This window comes from Populus alba, chromosome 16, assembly GCF_005239225.2.
Source record: "Populus alba chromosome 16, ASM523922v2, whole genome shotgun sequence".
NCBI lineage: Eukaryota > Viridiplantae > Streptophyta > Magnoliopsida > Malpighiales > Salicaceae > Populus > Populus alba.
In genome coordinates this window covers 9,773,451-9,795,400 of record NC_133299.1, presented here as the reverse complement: position 1 = coordinate 9,795,400, position 21,950 = coordinate 9,773,451, and the positions used below count along the sequence as shown (strand labels likewise).

General features: G+C 32.2%; 1 protein-coding gene across 2 annotated transcripts; it reads left to right on the top strand.

The window, feature by feature from the left end:
* Positions 1 to 10,826: 10,826 nt before the first annotated feature.
* Positions 10,827 to 12,770, top strand: LOC118035954 (heavy metal-associated isoprenylated plant protein 3). 2 transcript variants are annotated; one of them, XM_073405156.1, is made up of 5 exons: positions 10,827 to 11,072; positions 11,153 to 11,306; positions 11,394 to 11,629; positions 11,766 to 11,844; positions 11,932 to 12,770. In XM_073405156.1, the coding sequence occupies exons 1-5, from the start codon at positions 11,061 to 11,063 to the stop codon at positions 12,441 to 12,443; spliced, it is 993 nt and encodes a 330-aa protein (XP_073261257.1). In that variant the 5' UTR covers positions 10,827 to 11,060; the 3' UTR covers positions 12,444 to 12,770. The 2 variants fall into 2 exon arrangements, with proteins under 2 accessions (XP_073261257.1, XP_034897519.1); XM_035041628.2 differs by having other exon boundaries at positions 10,828 to 11,072; positions 11,156 to 11,306.
* Positions 12,771 to 21,950: the final 9,180 nt, after the last annotated feature.

Genomic DNA, 21,950 nt, shown 5'->3' with positions numbered 1-21,950 from the left:
TTTCCAACTCAATTAGAATCTTATTCACAATCTTCATTTAGCTTCAAATATGACCTAAAGAGTAGACAAAAAATCTAGACAAACAAATTTGAACATTTTAAACCCAAGTCTCTTGACTTTGCCCATTGAACTCCTCTTGGATCCACTTCATTTTAGGCTTTAGTATAGACTTAATAGACACTCCTAATGTATTCTTTAATGTCGTAGCCTGGACTGTATCATGCTCTCTCTCCTCAAAAAAAATTGACACTGAATCATCACCTATATTAAACAAAAAAATATCAAAAACTTTAAATATAGCTCTATCAAGATACTTACCCTGTAGATTCACTTTGTAGGCATTGACTCCTTCAAAGATTCTGAATGAACCATCTCTTCTAAGCATCAACTTTGATTTCTTATGTTTAGAAAACCTTTCGTAATGCACATATCTTTTGTTGCACATGGATGCGTGGCATCGAGTGGTCATTTGGAGTCGCCACCTAGTTATTTGGTTCAGGGTTGCTAAGAAATTCGGGTGTACTAGTCTTTTCAAAGATTTGAGGGTAAGGGACTAGTTGTGTTTAGGGAATATATTAGCACCCCTAGCAAATCCTACCTGAGATAGGCTGCTTTGTGGTATAGTGGTTTTGATGGTTTTTTGGTCTCTAGTCTATTTGTAGTTTAGGATTGAGATTTACTTGTATGAATAAATCCGATGTTTAAGAATTTATTATGGACTTGTGCATTCAAACGAATTCTTAGGAAAAGTTGTTTGTAATTTGTGTATTACGGTGAAAACTACTTCCAATTAAAATTGATGAATATTTAGAATAACTCTGAGAATTTTTTGGTCAAGTCTAATATTTCAAGTACCAGCCTTACTTGTAGGTCTAGCATTCTATACCAGGATTTTTAACCATTAATTCTCATGAATTAAAAAAATGATGGTTTATTGAAATATTAATCAAATTCTCATGAATTTAATAATTTGGTTATTAAATCCTAAAACGCATGCAAAATACATATTTTGAATTTTCATATGAACATATTACACAATATGATTATTTTTGTATTTTTAAGACATTGGTTGTAAAAAATTAAAACATTTTTGAAGACATTTTTGCAATTAAAACATTTAATTCTTTATGTCTTTTTTATTTTGAACATTCAAAAACATATATATAAAAAATACAAACATACACATCCTTATCTTTTTACTATATTTTACTCACACACCTATAATTTTGTCCAAAACTCCAACATAAGTTTTTATGCATTTGAAACTTTTCTCAGCTTGCCTTTTTAAAGTTGCTAGTTTTTTTTTTAATTTTAAACGAAAATAAATAAATTTGAGGGAACTGCTTACATTAGGTTATGACACACATCATTTCTTTTCTCACATCATTTTGATTCTCCACTCTCTTTCTTCATTTTTTTTTTTCACTTTCTTCTCTATAAATTGAGATAAAAACATCTTTTTAGCCTTGGTCACAATAATTTCTCCCTCTGATCTGAGTGCCAATATTATGAGCCCGTTTGGCTCTGCGGCTGTGGCTGCGTTTTAATTAAAACGCAGTTTGCAGCTGTTTGGTAATGAAAAAAAATGATTTAATGTACATGGGTCCCACGTAAATTTTACATAAAAAACACAGTTAATGAAAAGCAAAAAAATCATGCTTTTCACGCACTGTGCAACTAATTGCACTGTTCATTGAACAGTGCAATTAGCGCGATGTTCACTTTAAAAAATAATGAACAGTGCAATTCAATTGCACTGTTCATGAGTGAATTGCACTGTTCACGTGAACAGTGCAATTCACTTGCACTGTTTGTCCAGAGTTGTTTTTTTTTTTTTTTTTTTTTTTCTGCAGTGTGTTAATTTTATTAAAAAAGTTTTTTTAAAAAAAAATTAGTTTAGAGTGAATTAAATTCATTCGCACTGTGATGTGAACAATATTTTTTTTTCTCGAAAAAGTAGTATAGAGTGCCCGTTTGGCATTGCGGCCAAACCGGCTTTTCACCAAAATTCAAATTTATTTTTTTTTGCTAAAATTGAGTGCGGTTTGTACTTTTTGGATCGTTTTGATGTGCTGATGTCAAAAATGATTTTTAAAAAATGAAAAAACATTATTGGCATGCTTTTCGGCACGAAAAGCTATTTGAAAAGTAACCGCTACCACACTCCCAAACACCCTCAGAGTGAATTAAATTCACTCGCACTATAATATAAATTTTATATTTGATAATATTTTATCTAATTTTACTACACGCTCAAAAAATTATGAAAACTGTAGTTCTTATCGGATGAATTTTGTACGTAATAGAATTATACATAGTTTAATGGAATAATAAAAAATATTTTATATAAAGTATTATTTATTCCATGATGTAATAGGAGTAATTAAATCTACAATATTTAAATTTAAAACCATCAATATTAATATATATTTCTTAAAATTATTTTATAACCTCAATTTTAAAAGCATTTTTAACCAAACACATTAAACTACTTTTTCTTTAATCTCAATTTCAACCACAGTTTTAACCAAACACCTATTTTTTTCAAACCAACCTCAATTAAAAGTATTTTTTATAAAACAATTTTTTTCAAACCACAACCACAATAGCTACCGCAATACCAAACACATATGCTTACCCTTTACACTAAAGGTATATGTGTTATGTCGTCCATCATATACGATATTTTTGTTATATTGCTATGATTTTCCTAGAAATCGATGGCATATATCAATATAATCCACACCACACCAAGCACTACCAAAATATATTTTTCTTATAAAAAAGGAAATAAAATTGCATTTGTCCAGGATTAACTTAATATCTTGATTTATCCAATTTAGTTTGTAGGGCTTTGTGTGTTTTTCTATCTTAAGTTGCAATATATCTAATGCCCTAAGCCGAATGCAATTATTCTTCAGTTTTTGACAAAAATTTTAAATACTATTATAAATTTTATGTTTCTTTTTATTTTTATTTTTAGTTTAATAATTTAGTTTTCAATTATTATGTATTTGATTTGAAAATAATAATACTAATAATAAATTGTTTATGGAAATTCAATTGAAATCGGCTGTTAATTATTAAAATGTTTAAATAGAATTGGAACATTATTTTACCATATTTATAATTTGTTTAGCTTTCAGTCATACAAAATATGAGCATATATTTTGATATATTTTCTTTACTTGCTTTAACATTCACAATATTTTCTCCTATATTGAACCTAACAAATCTCCTACACTGAAGCACCAATTTTGGCACCACTCAAACCCAACAAATCTCCTACTGCTCTTCTCTAAAAGCTCATTAAGTTCCAAAGCACAAGAAAACCACTAATTTTTTAGGCCAAGATGATGATGCCGAAGCCCCAACCAACTTTTGTTATCCAGATACAATGATTCATGCCCGTTTGCAACTGTGACTGCGACTGCGGATAAATATAAAAACAATATTGAAATGTTTGGTTAAGATGAATCACAGTTTTATTTCATATGAGTTCCACTCAAAAACTGAGGTTGGACCTCAGGTTTTGAAAAGCAATTTACAATTGCTTTTCCGTGTTCTCTTCTTTTTCACCGACACTGTAATTAACACAAAACTTTCTCAACCCCTTCTTCTTTCCTTTCTTCTGTCAAACAAGGCTTCTACCTGCACCAAATTCCCGTTAGCTCGTCTCCTCTGCTCCCTTCCACTCTGTTCCCAAATTACTACCATTGATCTGGAATCCCATTTCCCAAAATTTTCCTTCCCCTCCGTTCCCTTCTCTCATCTCAAACAGAGGCAATAATGGACCAAATGGGCAGCACGAAAAGGAGCAGATTGGGAGCTTTCAGATGCCACTGCACTACCTAAGATGCACCTGAGCCGACTATGAGACCATGCAAGAATGGAAACTTGATTGCCTGATCAGGGCGTATGGGTTACCCATCACTGGGATGTTGAAGAGAAAAGGAAGTATGCCATGGGAGCTTTTCCTTGGTCTCGTTATATATCCTTAAAAGATGCAATTTTATCCTTTCTAGTAGCATTATTAGTTTGAGCTAATTAACCAAAATTTTATTAATTTTGATGCCAATCTGTGTAAGTTAAAAAGACAAGGGCAAGATTATTGTGTGCACCAAACACAAGGAGCAAATAGTTGATTGTTCCTATAATAAAGTAAAATTGCATCTATTATAAATATATAGATATATGTTTTTTTAAGTAATTTTATAATCAAATTTTATACAAAAAAATATTTAACCAAATACAAAAAATTATTTTCTTTCAATTATAATTTTAATCGAAAATTTAACCAAACACATCAAATTTTAAAATGAACCTCGTAAAAAGCACTTTTTATTAAAATTTTTTTTAAATCACAATTACAAAAATAACTACAGTATAAAACGAACTCTAAAAAAAAGCTGTAGATTTGCACAACCAATAAATTCTTTATTGTTGGCTATACGTAGATCTACCCCATATAGATCTTTTTCTTTAGTTGGTAGATTTTGGGGGTCATTTTTAAAGAGCAAAGTAATAGAGCAAAAACATGAAAACAAAGAAAATGGAGAAATTAAGTTTGGATCCAAAAAATAAAAGATTTTCCTTTGGATATGCACAAATTTTTGCAGGTCTTATTGATTTGTTTTTTACCTTTTTTCTATATCTCTAAGGTCTCAAGAACAACCTCTCCCATCAATCTCTATTCACGAAATATAAAAGGAAAAATAAATAAGGATTTATTTATGGTTTCATTCAAATTTAAAAGTTACATTGATCTAAGAAATAAACTGTAATTTCTGAAAAAATAGAGTTGAAATAAAAACGACCAAACTATAGAATGATGAAAATAATTCAAATAAAATTTATTTATTTTCCCTTTCATTCTTATCTTTTTTAATCATAATTTAAGTATTAAAACAAAGTATTAATTCCCTTTACACTACTTTTCTTTCTATATCTTTTCCACAAAATATATACACTTTTAGGATTTGAATCTTGGAAAAACTAAAAGAAAAAAGAAAATTATATTTAAAAGCTCATGAGATAATGATTTAAATTCACCTTTTCCTATCTTGTGTTAATATATTTCATATACTAAATGCCTTCTCATACAAAAAGAGATGCAGGTATAACTTCATCGCTATGACAAAAAAAGAAGAAGGAAGAAAAGACCTTTCCAGCCCCGGATACCTTGAAAGAACCTCCAGTTGTTAGCTACGAACATGCATCTTCAAGATCCATGTATTCTTGAAGACTCACATGGGCATATTAAGACCATTGAAAAATAATCTTAAAAAATAACTTCAAGATCCATGTACTTATGGTGTTGAGATTTTCTTCAGTCACTATGTACATGATATTTCCGAGAAAATTTCTTCTTCCCTCGGTATGTAATGCACTGTTTTTAATATTGCGATGGATATTTTTTAAAATATTTTTTGTTTTAAAATATATTTTAATAATATTTTTTATTTTTTAAATTTATTTTTAATATTAACATATAAAAAAAAAATCTTAAAAAAAACTCTAAATGGCTATATGGGCATGTGGTCCTCATTCCTTCTTTGTTATTTTTCTTCCCCTTCATCCATGAGATCATCGTCCTTGGTCTGTTTTCTAATATATATTATACATTGTCTCGTTATAAGGCCCCCAACGAAGACAAATAAGAGTCGCATTTATATTGATGCTTACGTACGCCTCTTCTGTGGCCTAGAGGATTTATCCTCCTTTCTTGCAATGGAATCAAAGGTATAACTAAAAGTTTTGCAATTTTGGTCCATAAATCAACTATTGCATCAACACTCGTTGCCATCATGCTAGACCAGACTTTTGATGGAAGAAGCAATTGGCAGTGTGCTATCGCAGATGCAACATGCTTGAAATGGCACCCAAGTTTCAGTTGGATTCGAAATCAAGTATTTGTTTGGTACCCAGCTTTTTAAGATTATTTTTTAATTAAAAATATATCTTTTTATTATGACCAATGAAAAAACTCTTAAAAATATTAATTTAATGTTTTTTTCAAGTAAATTTAAAAAAATATTTTTGAAAATAAAAGCTAGCACAATAATAGACATATACTAAAAATAATGAATTCCTCTCGCTCTTAATCTTCCATTTCTTTCTTGGTGCAAACTTTTAATCTTTATGACCAGTTGATTCCAAAGCAACTGATATATATAGCGCAAAACTAAAAAGCTCAGCTCCACACCTTTTTTAGATTTGGTTATATTTTAAGAAATCAGTTGGACTGGATTTACATGAGACCAGGGCTAAGTAAAAAAAAAAAAAAAAAAAATTGATTAAATTGAGATAATCAAAAAAAAAAAACTGAAAAAACTGAACCGTAAAAAAAAAACCAATTAAATCGATTAGAAAAATTAAAAAATAATTTGGTTCGGTTTGGTTTTAAAAGGCTGAAACCGAATAAACCGAACTGAATCGATTCAAATAGAAATAAAAAAAAGGGTATTATAAATACCTTCCAAACCTATCTACTGTTCAACTTTTCATTCTCTTTTTCTAACCTAGCAAACCCAGCCCCCTATTCTCTCTCATCTACATATCAAATCTTCATCTCTATTCTCTCCCATCTACATATTTACTTTGTAGTTTCTTGATTCTTCTTCTAATCTTAGCAAACTTAGCCACCACCCTTCTCTTTCTTGTTCAATCTCTCGTTCAAATCTTCATCTCTTCCATTTACAAATCTACTTTTAGTTTCTTCTTCCAACCCTAGCAAACTCATCCTCCCCCTCTTGTTCGATCTCTTGATCAAATCTTCATCTCTCTCATCTACATATCTACTTTTTAGTTTCGAGTTCTTTGTCACTCCAAATTGGATGAGAAATTTGACGCTGCCTATTCTCTTTTCTAAATTGTTTTTTCTTCTTCTTTTTTTTCTTCTTTTTAGTTTTTATTAGTTTATATTAACCTAATTTGTTAAACTTTTCAGGTAAACTATTCAAGAGAACTAGATGCAGTTTTAATGTCCATGCTTGCGTGCCTCAATAGTTGGTTTTTTCTCCACAGTTTCTTCTCACTTGGTTTCTGAGAAAATACATGCAATAAAATGTTAAAGACATATGATTTAGTTAACAATAATATTAAAAGAGCAACATTTTTCTGTTTGTTTTGTTTTTGTGGGTGCTGGGATTAAGACAATCAATGCGTTTTATTTCAATTTCAAAGGACTTCTGCAGATTGTATATTTTTAGTTTTATTAGAGGCATTGTTTTCTTGGTTAAGCCCATAGTTTTCAAGGACTTAATTATTTTTCATGTTATTTGCTACATAATGTTTTTTTGGATTTTGATTAGAGTTGCTGGATACAAATTAAAAGATATTTTTCCTGTCATTTGAGATGAATTCTAGTAAAGGAAAGTTAAACAATGATTTTTTTTTTTTATCAATTACAAGCTTTTTAAATGGCCCAATCAAAAGTCACAAAAAACCTAAAAAAGACCAGAAAAATTAAACCGGTTTTTCCCTTCAATTAATTGAACCAAACCAAACCGAAACTGGTCGGTTTGAACTGGTTTTAGTTCAATTTCAATTTTGATTTTAAAAAAAAAATTAATTTGGTTATTTTTTTAGATAAAAATCGGACCGAACTAAAAATACTCATCCCTATATATGACCATCAAATTAGACTTTGATCATAACCATAGAAGTATTAATAATTAGGAGCTTTGAAACGGCAGCAAAATGACCTTTGTGCCAAGTCCGACTTATTCGAAAACAGAAAACCCTTAGAATTGGAAGATATCAAATTAATTACCCAATACTAGATATAATTTTAAAATTTGGAGATATAATTGTTATTTTTACAAATGTTTTTGCATCAGCGGAGTAGAGAATATCATTTTATAATATTATACTTTCGTAGGGAAAATATTATGCATGTATTGTGAATATAAATTTATTATTCTATAAACCACACTGTAAATATAAAAAAATTGTATTATGGACGACACTGTAGCACCTGAAAAGCATTATTTTTTTTGTTTATTAGTCAAAAAATATTGCGGAGCCTGGTTAGACAGCCGGACCTAACAATATTAGGTTTGGCTGGGCCGCCAAATATTTCCAATTTTATATTTTTGCCTCTTCAAATTTTTTTTCTTTTTTTTATTTAATTTTTTTCATACTGGTAAAGAGAAAATAAATAAATGAGATTTTTTTTATATTCTACATAAGTTGGGTGATGATAATTTTTTTTTTTTGAGATTGGGTTGAATTTTCTTATTAAAACATGTTTGTTTTGGCGTTTCAAAAATGCTTTAAAAAACTTAATTTTTTATTTAATAAAAATTGATATTTTTTTTTATGTTTGTGTATTATTTTGATGTGATGATATAAAAAAAATAAATGTTAAAAAATAAAAAAATATTATCTCAATATATTTGTTAAGAAAATATTTTAAAAAATAAAAATTATGTAATAATATAATAATATAATAATCAACATATTAGCATGCACTCCCCAATAGGTCAATAATAATTTTTTTTTCAAATATCAAAATGCTTGAGTTGGGTTAAAAGCATTAACTTTATTTGCACCATCACCATCTTCAAATAAGGTATTTTCTACAATAGCATCATGAATAACGCATAACAAAGTAACGACAAATACATTGGCAATTAATTTCTTTTCCTTTAATTTTTGTCCTTTTAAGATATTTTTAATTTTATTTTTTTTCCTCTTTAATTTTTTTTTCTTTTCTCTTCTTGAATTTTTTTTTCCCATATTGTAAGAGAAAATAAATTATGTAACATTTTTTATATTATACAAAAGTTGGATGATGATTTTTTTTTCATTTCAGATTGAATTGAATTTTCTTATTAAAACATGTTTGTTTTGCGTTTCAAAAATGCTTTTAAAAAATTAATTTTTTTCTTTACTTCAAATTAATATTTTTTATGTTTTTGTATTATTTTGATGTGATGATATAAAAAAATAAATTTTAAAAAATAAAAAAAATATTATCTCAATATATATATTAAAATATTTTAAAAATAGTACTGTAGACATAAACTCATTGTATTGTGGATCATATTGTAGACATAGAGTGTTTGCATTATGAACGAAACTATAGCACCCGAGAGGCGTTGTCTTTTCTATTTATTAGTCAAAAAGTATTGTTAGGTCTGACTTGACCACTAGACCCAACGCTATTAAGTCTGGCTTATAACGAGACCCACCGATCTTGGATCTAGTTGGGAAGTCGGATATTTTCAATTTTAATTTTTTGTCTCTTAAGATTTTTTCTTTCTTTTCTCTTATTTAATTTTTTTTTCATACATTAAAGAGGAAATGAATTGACGAGACTATTTTTATATTGTACAAAAGTTGGGTGGTGATATTTTTTTATTTTATTTCAGGTTTGGTTGAATTTCCTTATTAAAACATGTTTGTTTTTTTCCTTTAAAAAATGCTTAAAAAACAATTTTATTTGTATTTTTATTTTTTCCTTTAATTAAAATTGATATTTTTTTATTATTTTGTATTATTTTGATGTGATGACATAAAAAATCATTTAAAAAAAATAAAAAAAATATATTATCTCAATATATATATATATTAAAATATTTTAAAAAATAACAATTACATAATAATATAATAGCTAGCATATTGGCTCGCGCTTCGCAGCGGGTCAATAACATTTTTTTTAAATGTATAAATACATGAGTTGAGTTAAAAATACGAAATATATTTGCAACACCATCATTTTCAATAAAATATTTTTTATAGTAGCACTATGAGAGCAACACCCAATATACCAGCAATTAATTTCTTTCTTTTTATTTTTTTTTTCTTTTGAGAGATTTTCAATTTTATTTTTTCCTCTTCAATTTTTTTTATTTTATCGTATTGATTTTTTTTTCATATTATAAAGAGGAAATAAATTGATGTAACTTTTTTATATTGTATACAAATTGGTGATGATAATTTATTTTTCATGTCAGATTGAGCTGGAATTTTCTATTAAAACATGTTTGTTTTTTAGTTTCAAAAAAATATTTAAAAAAATTGATTTTTTTTTTCAAATTAATATTTTTAATTATTTTGATGTGATGACAGATCCAAAAAACCAGACTAAATGCTGTAAAGTTTGACTCCACAACTAGACCCATGCAATAGGTTTGACTCAACCTTTAAATTCAAAATTATTAGGTTTGACTCGGTCATAGATAGAAAGCATTTAAATTTATATTTCATACTTTTTTTATATTTAAAATAAAAATTATTATTTATCCCCTACAATATAAGCGGATATCTTAGCCTATAAAAAATGCCTGTTCACTAAAATTAAAGAAACAGCCCAGGTCATTACTAGAAATTCAACAAAAAGGTCATTTGAAATTCTTAACATTAAGTAAAAACAAATCAGGTAAATAGCAAATACAATTAATGAGGTATTAAAATGAAATTACAATTTCCTCCTTTGATATAAACTGCTTTTTTGCGTGTTTTTAAATAATTATAATATTTATTTTGTAAATATTTTTATATCATTTTAATTTATTAATATTAAAAATATTTTTTTTTAAATTAAAAAAAGTATTATTTTAATATATTTTAAATAAAAAACAAAATTAACAACAACTACCGAACCTTACCGCATACGTCTACTTTTCTGACACAGTAACAGCAACCGATTCCCTCTGGCATAACTGCCCACACCATCATCTCTCTGATAGAGAAATGACGAGGTCATTCCAGTAATTTTAGCAGACCAGTCATTGTCAAGTCAAACATCAGATGAATTGTCACGACTGTTATAGACAACTATAAGTCCATCAGGGCGGCACAAACCACAGAACTCACAGCCCATACACCTCTCTCTCCTTCTCCCCCGGCTGACCTCATTCTCTAAAAGTTCCCATAAAAACCATCATCATCATGATCATGATCATCACGCCATCCATAAAAACACATAACCCGTTTTATTGTTTCGCAACCATTCACTAATCTACCCACCGTTTCTTCTCTTTATATATTTCGCATCTTCAAAACCAATTCCAAGAATCCACAACGAGGAGGCAGTAACCAAGAAAAGACTAATGGATGCCGAGGTTAGTTAACATTAATAGCTCAATCACTTTCCGTTCTTTAATTATAATTCACTCTTGGCTTAATTTGACTTAATTTCAAGCAGAAAGAAGGTGCCAAAGTTGAAGGCGAGAAGAAGCCCGCTGCTGGTGCAGGTGTAAAGAAAGATGATGGCATGTTTATTTCCGTTTACAAGATGGACATGCATTGTGAAGGCTGTGCCAAGAAAATTAGACACGCTGTTAAACATTTAGACGGTAATATTTGTTTATAACAATTAATTGATGATTAGTTATTAAGGCATTGGAGGTTTCTCAAACGACTGTTTTTGTGGGTTTTTTCAGGTGTGGAAAGTGTAAAGACAGATTGTGCAGGCAACAAACTGACGGTGATGGGGAAAGTTGACCCTGCTAAAATCAAAGCCAGGGTTGAAGAGAGAACTAAGAAGAGAGTTGAGATTGTCTCTCCCCAGCCAAAGAAAGATGGTGGTGCCGCTGCTGGCGGTGGCGATAAAAAGGCCGATGACAAACCCGAAAAGAAACCGGAGAAACAAAAGGAAGCGGAAAAACCACCTCAAGAGGTAAATAAATAAATTACTAAAATTCAATCGTTAATCTCGAGGTGTTCCCCGTATTGAATCCGCAACTATCATAATTAGACGTCGATTATTATTTTTATTTAACAAGTTTTTTGATAAATTGTGGTGGTGGTTGCAGAGTACCGTCGTTTTGAAAATAAGATTACACTGTGAAGGCTGCATTTCAAAAATAGAGAAAATCATCTCCAAAATCAAAGGTAATTGACTCTTTTTTAAAATTTAGTTATTCAAAGTAGGTGGCAAACTAGTAAAATCAGATGGATGACGTGGCTAATTAAAAACAGGCGTGGGTGGCGTTACTGTGGACGCGGCCAAGGATCTGGTAACGGTGAAGGGAACCATGGACGTAAAGGACTTGGCACCTTACCTAAAAGAGAAGCTAAAGAGAGGCGTGGAAGTGGTTTCTCCAAAAAAGGAGGAGGAGAAGAAAGACAAGGGTGGTGGTGGAGATGGCGTAGAGAAGAAAGAGAAGGAGAAAGGAGGAGAAGCGAAAGCTGAGAAGAAAGAAGGGGATGGAGGGAAGGAGGAAACTGCTGGTGGTGGTGCTAAGGTGGAGGTGAGCAAGATGGAGTACTTTGGATATCCGGCATCAGCATCTACATTCTGGTTTGATGGAGTGGACGGTCAAAATCAAGTGGTGGAGAGTTACAAAAATCATTACGATCATCCTTATAACTATAATCAGCAAGGTTATTCTGCGATGAATCAACAGGGGTATGTGGTGGACCATCATTATCCTGATCCTGCACCTCAGATGTTCAGTGATGAGAATCCTAATGCTTGTTCTATCATGTGATGATGGAGATTGGTTGATCGGACGATGGTGGAGAATTGATGGATACATGAGAGAGGAACGAAAATGTGCATGAGCTTTTAGGAAGGGAAGAGTAAATACCAAGATTACGAGTGGAGGCATAGCAGGGTTAATTTTGGGAATGCATATATGGTTTAGGTTAGGAGAATCCGCAAGAGATGCACTGTTGACCGGCTAGATGGCCGACTGGCCCGTAAAGCCTGCTCAGCTGTTGGTGCTGCTTCTTTTTATTTGTTATTTTCTTTGTTTATTTGCTTAGTCAATATGATGAAGGGAATCAATAAAAAAAGAATTAATCATTTTTTTTAATTCTTAAATATTTATTTAAGGGATCTTCTTTGTATACTGTATAGAGAAAGAATATATTTGCAAATCAAATCTGAAAAGAAATTGTAAAACACAAACAAAAAAAAGAGAAAAACATAATATATACACCGTTGATAGATGTTTTGTTTTTCTAATTGGAATATAATATTTCACTTTCGAAGTGTTTCACCGTGCCGAGATTATATTATTCATACACAAACACCTATATGCATATATTCAATAAATATAATTCAAATTCAAGATAAATTAATTATAAATTATGCAATACAAACACAATGTCAAGCAAATATAATTTTAAAATTTAAAATATTTCTAAATAGCTAAGATTAAATAGATCTTTAATTTAAAATAATTCAACTTAAACAAAATATCAAAATATTATGAAATTAAAATATTTTAACACAAATATTTTAAATATAAAACTAGGTCAATGTTATAAAGACTAATAGGATCAAAGCATCTCTTGTTTTTCTCAAATTCCTATAAAGTATAAACTTGAAAAACACAACATGAATATAAACCATATATATTAGTGATAAATATAATTTTTAAGAAATTAATATCATTGTTAATGAAAATAGTAGTAATAATTTTCAATATTATTTTCAATATCATTGTTATTGAAAATAGTAATGAAAAAAAAGCTTTTTATATATGGTGATTTAATTAATTAAATTGAATCAGGTTCGATTTGATTAAATGACTTTTCAAGATCGGAACAAAATATGTAGAATGAAACCGGAACATTTCGGACAAAATTTAACCAAGAAATTCGGAACGGATCGAGCTAGATTTGAAATGAGATGAAAAATTATTCCGTTTTGTTTTATTTTTTGAATCGGTATGAAATATTTCGGTTATTCTGGATAAAATAAAACGAAAGTGACAACCTTGATCTATACAATAGAAATTACTCGGGTTTGAGAGATGGTATCTTGGAAGAGAGAGATTAAATAAGATATAGGTGGATGTGGTTTAAAATACAAGGCCGTAAGATGCAAAATGTATTTTCTGAATTTGTTTGGATTTTACTTTGGATATTGTCTTGTTTGATTTAGTTTTTTGTTCTGTGGCATAATTTTAAAGGAGTGCGTGTTGGAGGGACGACCACTCGTCGTCGTCACTCCTACAAAAGACAACAATAATGCAGCCCTTGGTACAGATTTTTCCTGGATAGATTTGCTGTTACAGACAACATCCACCTTCGTTTTGTTCTGTGTTGAAGGAGTGCAGTGCTTAGCTGTTGTAGTGTATCTTGCAGTCAGTGAGATTGGGACTCCCCTGTTCAGGAAGAGGTGGTACTGCAGTGTCAATTTTATATCAAGGTCAGACAGCAATTGGCACTAATGGTCCAGAAAAGTGGCAACTTGGGCGGCTGCCAAGTTTAGATATTTATTTATTCCGTGTTTAGGAGCATAAAAACAAAACAAAAAATGGAGTTTCTAGTTGAGAAGTCTCTTGAATAAATTTAGTGTAGAAATTTATTTAATCACTAAATTATTCGATACAAAAAATAACAAATCGGCTAAAACAAATTATATCAATAGATAGATTTGTTTAGAAGATGAAAATGAATAATTTGCAGAACCAAGTGCAAGTGCAATCTGTGATCATGCATGATACAATTTAGATGCTCAAGTTATAATTACTATTAATTTCACCGATATTGACTAATATTAACTCTTTCTGAACACTAATTAAAACTTAATTAGAGAGCCAAAATGAAACCAAGGTCTTTGTGTGTGTGTGTGTGTGTATCTTTAATGAATTCCTATGGGTTTGGTGATCCATATACGTATGAAGTATAGTAGTTACAGAGATTTTACAGGTTCATGCTTTGGACATGATAATGGGAAACAAGCAATTCAATTATTCGACCACGTACAAGCTGTCTGAATTCTTATCCGTAAAAATTCTATGCGGTGTAGACATTATTCAATTATAAATAGACTGTTTTATTTTAGTCTTAATTGTTAAATGTTTCTCTATAATACCAATACCAATACTAATAAATACTGTCATGTATTTTATAGGCTAATTATATATATATATATATATTAAAAAAGAGAGAAGCTTTCAGGTATCAGACTCCTTGAGTTACAAGCGTGCAAGTCTCTGATTCTTTGCATCTCTTCACATGGTGCAAGCATCTAGCTATAGGTATAACTCATGATTAAGAGGTTAATCATTGACTTTGCATTTCTATATTGTTTGATGGACACATCCTTCCAAGTTCAGTAAGCGTTGGGAAAGGTATTCAAAAAGGCCAAGAACGATCGAGGGCTAAGAAATAGAACTTTTTAGCTGATAAAAAAAGAGTGAACTCTCTTGCTTTTTCTTGACCAAGCAGAAACGCAACGGATTACGAGATGATATTTAGCAGCAATATTCACGACGACACGGGTTTTGTATTTCTCTTTTGATAGGAACTCGTATGATTGACGGATTACGAATACTGATGTGACTGTAGGAGAAGAGTGCTTCGTGACGTCTATACAATGAACGAGCCAGCCATTATTAGGGTAAAGAAAGATGCCTGTTTTTCTGATTGCGACCCGTTTTTGCACCATTAAAAAAGCTGGATGTGATCGGGAAGGGGCCGACGGGGGTCACAAAATGACTATATTAGCACTCAAATTATGTACATGATCAATTGCCTGTTCATACGATCTAATTCAAATTAGACGATAGACGGATTCCAAGACTTCAAGAACTTCATATGTATGGAAGAATATACGCAATAAAATAACTCTGTTGGAATATCATCTGAGTTTTGGATGTATGCTGTGAACTAGGGGAGGGGAAGGGCACAAATGAGGCATGATTTGAAGTTTGGTAGCTAGCTTTTCTTTCTTCTTTCTTCTTTTAAGCCACCTAACAAAGTAGATATATAGCCACCCTCCAGGAGTGGAAGATATATACAATGGAGTTTAGTGGAGAGTTGAATTTGTCAACATAATTAATTCACTATAGAAACAATAAATTTCGAAAGAGGAAGGTGAGTCACGAATAAGGTCTCAATTTCTGACTCAACCATGACTATGACCATCAAATCTCATTTTTGTCAAACATGTTGGCCTCTTCTATTGGAGGCCATGCATGGTAATGGATCATATAAAATGAATTGATGAGAGCCATGACATGCATGATAATGGATCATGGCATATTCTTGGATCGCCATGGATTGTCAATCACAAATTTAATATGAAGTGAAATCGTGGGGCATATTGGCTTTGAAAGGGGTTTAGTTTTGGAATATACATTTGGAGATTTTGCAGTTTGCCCACTAGACAGAAATGAAGGGGTCCTTTTGTGTTTAAAGGACCCACACATGGTCCCGTGCTGGATTGTGAATTTGCACGCTACTTCATTAGCTGTTTAAGTTTATTTGGTATTTCAACGAGATGGTATGCATGTGTGTTGCTGCAAGTTTATAAAATAAATGAATTTAATAATGTTATAATTATGAATTAAATAATAAAAATTAAAAATATGATAGAGTAAATATTTCATAACAGAAAAAAAAATTTATATTAGTGATAAAAAACTTAGAAACTGAACAAAATAATTTGTAGCAATCCACAATGTTTTGTAGGGAAAGATATAGTGTTTTCGCCACATGATTTAACATTTTCTATTAATAAAAAGCAAAAAAAATTACAAAGCTAAATTCTCTACCAGCTTAATATTAAAAAAGAACAACAAAGATAATTTTAATAGGAAAAAAACTCATAAGAAAAAACGTTGTAGCAATTGACAATGTTTTATGACACTACCAGAAATTCGCTTAGTACCAATGGAATCACCGACGGAATATTTCTGTCGGTATTTTTCGATCGAAATTACCGACGGAATATTTCCGTCCGTCATTCGGTCGGTAATTACCGACGGTTTTATTCCGTCGGTAATTACCGACCGAATTACAGACAAAAAGTTCAGAATTAATGAAAAAAGGGCAGGTAGCTGACGTGGCGATTTTGGCGGGTGATTTTTCCTATAGAATCACCGACGGATTCAAAACGGGTGACCCGTACGTGTGATGGGACCGGTTCACCGTAAAAAATACCGACGAAATCATCGAGGGATTTTAAAAGGCACATCCGTACGAGTGACGTGACGGTGCAACATCAAGAATACCAACGGAATCACTGAGGGATTTGAAAAGCAGGTCCGTGCAGTGACGTGTTGATTTCCCGTCAGAATTACCGACGGATGCATCGACGTAGTCACCGACGGTTTTATGCCGTCGATGAGACTGTCGGAAAAAGTTAATATATGGCCACTCTGCCGACCCTCTCCTCCCCCATTTCTCCTTTTTCTTCCTAATCCTAACTCTCCCCATCTGCAAATAACCAGCCCCCCCTCGCCCCTAAACAAAAATTTTCCTCATCTTAGCACAACAAATTGTATTTCTTAAAGTTTTGTGGTCACAACATCCGTGTTCTGATTTACCGACGGATTTTATCAATTTTTGTAAGTAATTCTATCTTTTTAAATTTTAACATTTAAATGTCAATTTTATTGTTTTTTTAGTATATGTATTTTTGTTAGTAGATTTACATGTTTTATTGTTATTTCTCAAAACAAACTTATAGTATATGAATGTATAATTTTATACCTGTTATGGTTTGTTTTAGATTTCGTAAGATTGTATTTGTTTGTAAATTGTTAAAACTTTATGGAATTACCGAATTACATGTTCTGTTTTGAAATAATTAATAGCTTGCTTAATGGGTCATTTTTAAGTTTTATCGATGGTATTGCAGAGTGGTAATTTCTGTTAATTTATATATATTAATTTGTATGGACGTTGATAAATGATAATGAATATTTAATATTTATGAGAAGTTGTGATTGGTTTGTTGGATAATCTCGAGGTAAAGTAATATTTTTGGAAGTTTATTTACCTAACTTAGTTAATTAATACATTATGTCATCATAATTTTATAGAGGTTTGATAGAAGTCATGGATGATCATTCATGGATGCATCTAGATTCACCTCAAGGATTGCGGATGATGGATTATTGTAACGGGGTTCAGGGTTTTATTAATTTCGCAATATCTATTCCCAGAAATTTTACTGGATGCGGTATTAGGTGTCCATGCAGGAAGTGTCAAAATAGAAAGTATCTGCATCCAGATGTTGTAATGATGCATCTTGTACACAAAGGGTTTGTGAATGATTACCAGTGTTGGTATGCACATGGAGAGGTATTTGTTAGTAATAGGAGAATAAGAGAAATGGTTTTTGGGTCAACTTCTAGTGCTAGTAACGTGCATGAAGCGGCAAATGACAACACTAATCCTTACAGAAACATGGTTATGGATGCAATGAGAATGAATCAAGGTAATATCAATCAATGTCCAATCGTAGAAGAAGAACCTAATGCAGAGGCAACTAGGTTTTTTGATTTGTTGAAAGATTCTTACGAACCATTATGGGATGGCTGCACAAACCACAATAAATTATCGGCCGTGGCACAGGTGTTCACCATCAAGTCAGATCATAGGTTAAGTGAGGCCGGGTATGACAAAATTATTGATTGGGCAAGAAGCATTTTACCTGAAGGGAACAGGCTGAAAGAGAACTTCTATGCTGTGAAGTCCATGATGAAACCCTTTGGTTTAGGATACTAGAAAATTGACATGCGCCCTAACTTCTACATGTTATACTACATTGAAAATGTTGAGATGACCGAGTGCATGACATGCGGGCATTATCGTTACAAAACCAGAACTGGTAGGGGAAACACTCTAGTGGCATATAAAAAACTTAGATATTTCCTGATCACACCTAGACTACAGAGGTTATTTATGTCACCAAGGACTGTTGAGCACATGATATGGCACCAAACACATGATGCGGTTGATGGTGTGATGGTGCATCCTTCTGACAGCGAAGTGTGGAAACGCTTTAACAGTGTGCATCCTGACTTTTTTGCTGAATCAAGGAATGTCCGTCTTGGGTTGTGTACAGACGGATTCAACCCGTTTGGGTCATTTGCTGCTCCCTATTCTTGTTGGCCGGTCATACTCACAGTTTATAACTTGCTACCGGGAATGTGTATGAGGCCAGAGTTCATGTTTTTATTTACTGTCATACCCGGTCCAAGCAGCCCGGGGCGGAATATAGATGTTTATCTTTGACCGTTGATAGATGAGCTGGCGCAGTTGTGGTCCTCTGGAGCTCTGACTTATGATATATCGAGGAAACAAAATTTCCTTATGAGGGCGGCTTTGGTGTGGACTATCAGTGATTTTCCAGCTTATGGAATGCTTTCTGGTTGGAGCACGCATGAGAAACTCGCATGTCCATACTTCATGGAAAACAACAAGGCATTCAAGCTAGCAAACAAAGGTAAAGTTTCTTTTTTTGACTGTCACCGTCGCTTCTTGTCACTTAATCACAGGTTTAGAAAGAACAGAAAAGATTTCTTTGTTGGCAGAGTTGAAAAAGATGTTGCATCCCTGCGTCTTTCTGGTGAAGAATTGCATCATGTTGTATCAGAGTATGGTGACATTATGTTTGGCCTTTAATCAGGTAAGCAGAAGTTTCCTGGTTTTGGTTTGACCCATAATTGGGTAAAGCGAAGTATCTTTTGGGAACTTCCGTATTGGAACACCAATCTTCTCCGCCATAACCTTGACGTCATGCACATCGAAAAGAATGTGTTTGAGAATATTTTCAACACCGTCATGGATGTGAAGGGGAAGACGAAGGACAACATGAAGGCTAGATTGGATATAGCTTTATACTGTAACCGCAAAAATATGGAGTTGGTTTATGAGGAGTCACGGGTTGCAAAACCAAGGGCAAGCTTCATGTTAGAGAAAAACGCACAACTGCTAGTCTACAAATGGCTTAAGAGTCTGCGTTTTCTGGATGAACATGCATCGAACATATCAAGGCTTGTTAACATAGAGGACTGCAGATTGTATGGAATGAAGAGTCATGACTGCCACGTGTTTATGCAAACACTTATCCTATTCGCTTTTCGTGATTTGTTGCCAAAGGGAATATGGGATGCACTGACGGTGATCAGTCATTTCTTCAGAAATATATGCTCCAGCAAGTTGAATGTTGAACACATTGAGAGGCTTCAAACGAATATCATCGAGACACTATGTAAGCTTGAGATGATATTTAGTCCTTCATTTTTTGACTCAATGGAGCATCTCCCTATACATCTACCGTTCGAGGAAAAAGCTGGAGGACCGGTCCAGTATAGAAGGATGTACCCATTCGAACGGTGAGATATTACAGTTGCAATGGAATTCATATCTAAATGTATTTTCTATGTTTTTCTTAATTGTAAATACTTGAATTGTAATTCAATGTAGGTACTTGTTTAATCTCAAGAAAAAGGTTAAGAACAAGGCCCATGTTGAGGCTTCGATATTTGAGGCCTATATTGTTGAAGAGATCTCAACATTTATCTCGTACTATTTCGAACCTCATCTCAGAACAAGAATCAATCGCGTTCCACGGCATGATGATGGCGGTGAAGTGCCTTCTAGTGGGAACTTGTCAATATTCTCCAATAACGGATGACCCACATCTAAAAATGTCGTAAAAGGAAGATATTTGTCGGAAATAGAATTCAAACAAGCACACAACTATGTTCTATTTAACTGTGATGAGTTGAGACCATTTATTCAGTAAGTCTATATATGTGTAATACTAATTAAACTTTGTCAGTAATATACTGTTAATTATATATTGTAATATCATACACTCATTATCACTTGCAGGCAACATCGACAATATTTGCTCTCCAATAACTTGCAGCTGACCGAATCCCAGATCTTTCAATTACAAGATGAACAATTTGCCACATGGTTCAGAACATATGTAAGCACTATCACAAACTCATTCTAACTTGCAAAATTACTATACGTATGCATGTCATTATGAGATTCTCGTTCATTTACCGTTTATTGATGTACATTTAATTACATATATACAAGGTTTATCAAATGGGAAGGAGTGCGCCTAAGTCATTGTCTTCACTAAGCCTCGGGCATGAAAGAAAAGTTAAGTGCTACAACGGGTATTTTGTCAATGGATATGTTTTCCATACTGAAGAATACGGGTAAGGAAGAAAGATATGTAACTGCGGTGTTTGTGTTAAGGGATCCACAAGTAGTCAGTTAGAAGTTGACTACTATGGTAGATTAGAAAAGGTCGTCAAACTGCAATATCATAGCGACCAGAATAAAGTGTTTTTATTCAAATGCTATTGGTATGACACGACAGACAGAGGAATCAGAGTTGATATGCACCATGGTCTGGTCGAAATCAACTCAAAAGCTAGACTCTGCAACATAAACGATGTCTTTGTTTTCGCAAAGCAGTGTCAACAAGTTTAGTACACATACACCCCTTCATTTAGAAAGGATCGATCAAGAGTTGATTGGTTGTCCGTTTTAAAAACGAAACCACGGGGTTGTGTCGAGGTTGTTCAGGATGAGAACGAAGACACAAGTGTGCGAGATGAAGTCTTTCAAGTTCATGAGTTGGTTGAACCATATCGAGTTGCTCCTTCGATTGAATTGGAAGAAAATTCAAATTTTCGTGTTCTCAATGATAGTCTTGTTGATATTGACACAAAGGAGTTGAATGTTGTTCTGAGCTCTAGCGGACAAGCAAATGTTGATGAAAAAGATGATATCCATATTGAAGATTGCGATGAAGGTGATGACAATTCAATTGATGAGGAAGAAGAAGAAAATTCTGACTAACTATCAAAATGAAGCCCTATGTAAAACCCTTTTTCTCATATAATTTAGATTATGGATGATATATTTTGTAACACAAAATATATACTGTTTAAGCAATGTTGTTATTGTTTTATGCGATGGATCAGTTAAGTTTTTGCAGGAAGGTAAATAGGCAATACAAATACAACCTTTCCTGTAAAATGCAAACTTATCGACGTCCATACCGACGGATAACCATCCATCGGCATCTCACAAAGAGTTCGAACTTAATTACGCAAAATGCCATCATCACCGACGCCTTTACCGACATATTCACCGACACCCACACCGACGGATTGAAGTCTGTCGGCATCTCACATAGAGTTCAAAAATTATTACGTGAAATACCACAATCACCGACGACCTGACCGACGTAATTATGTCCGTCGGCATCTCATAGA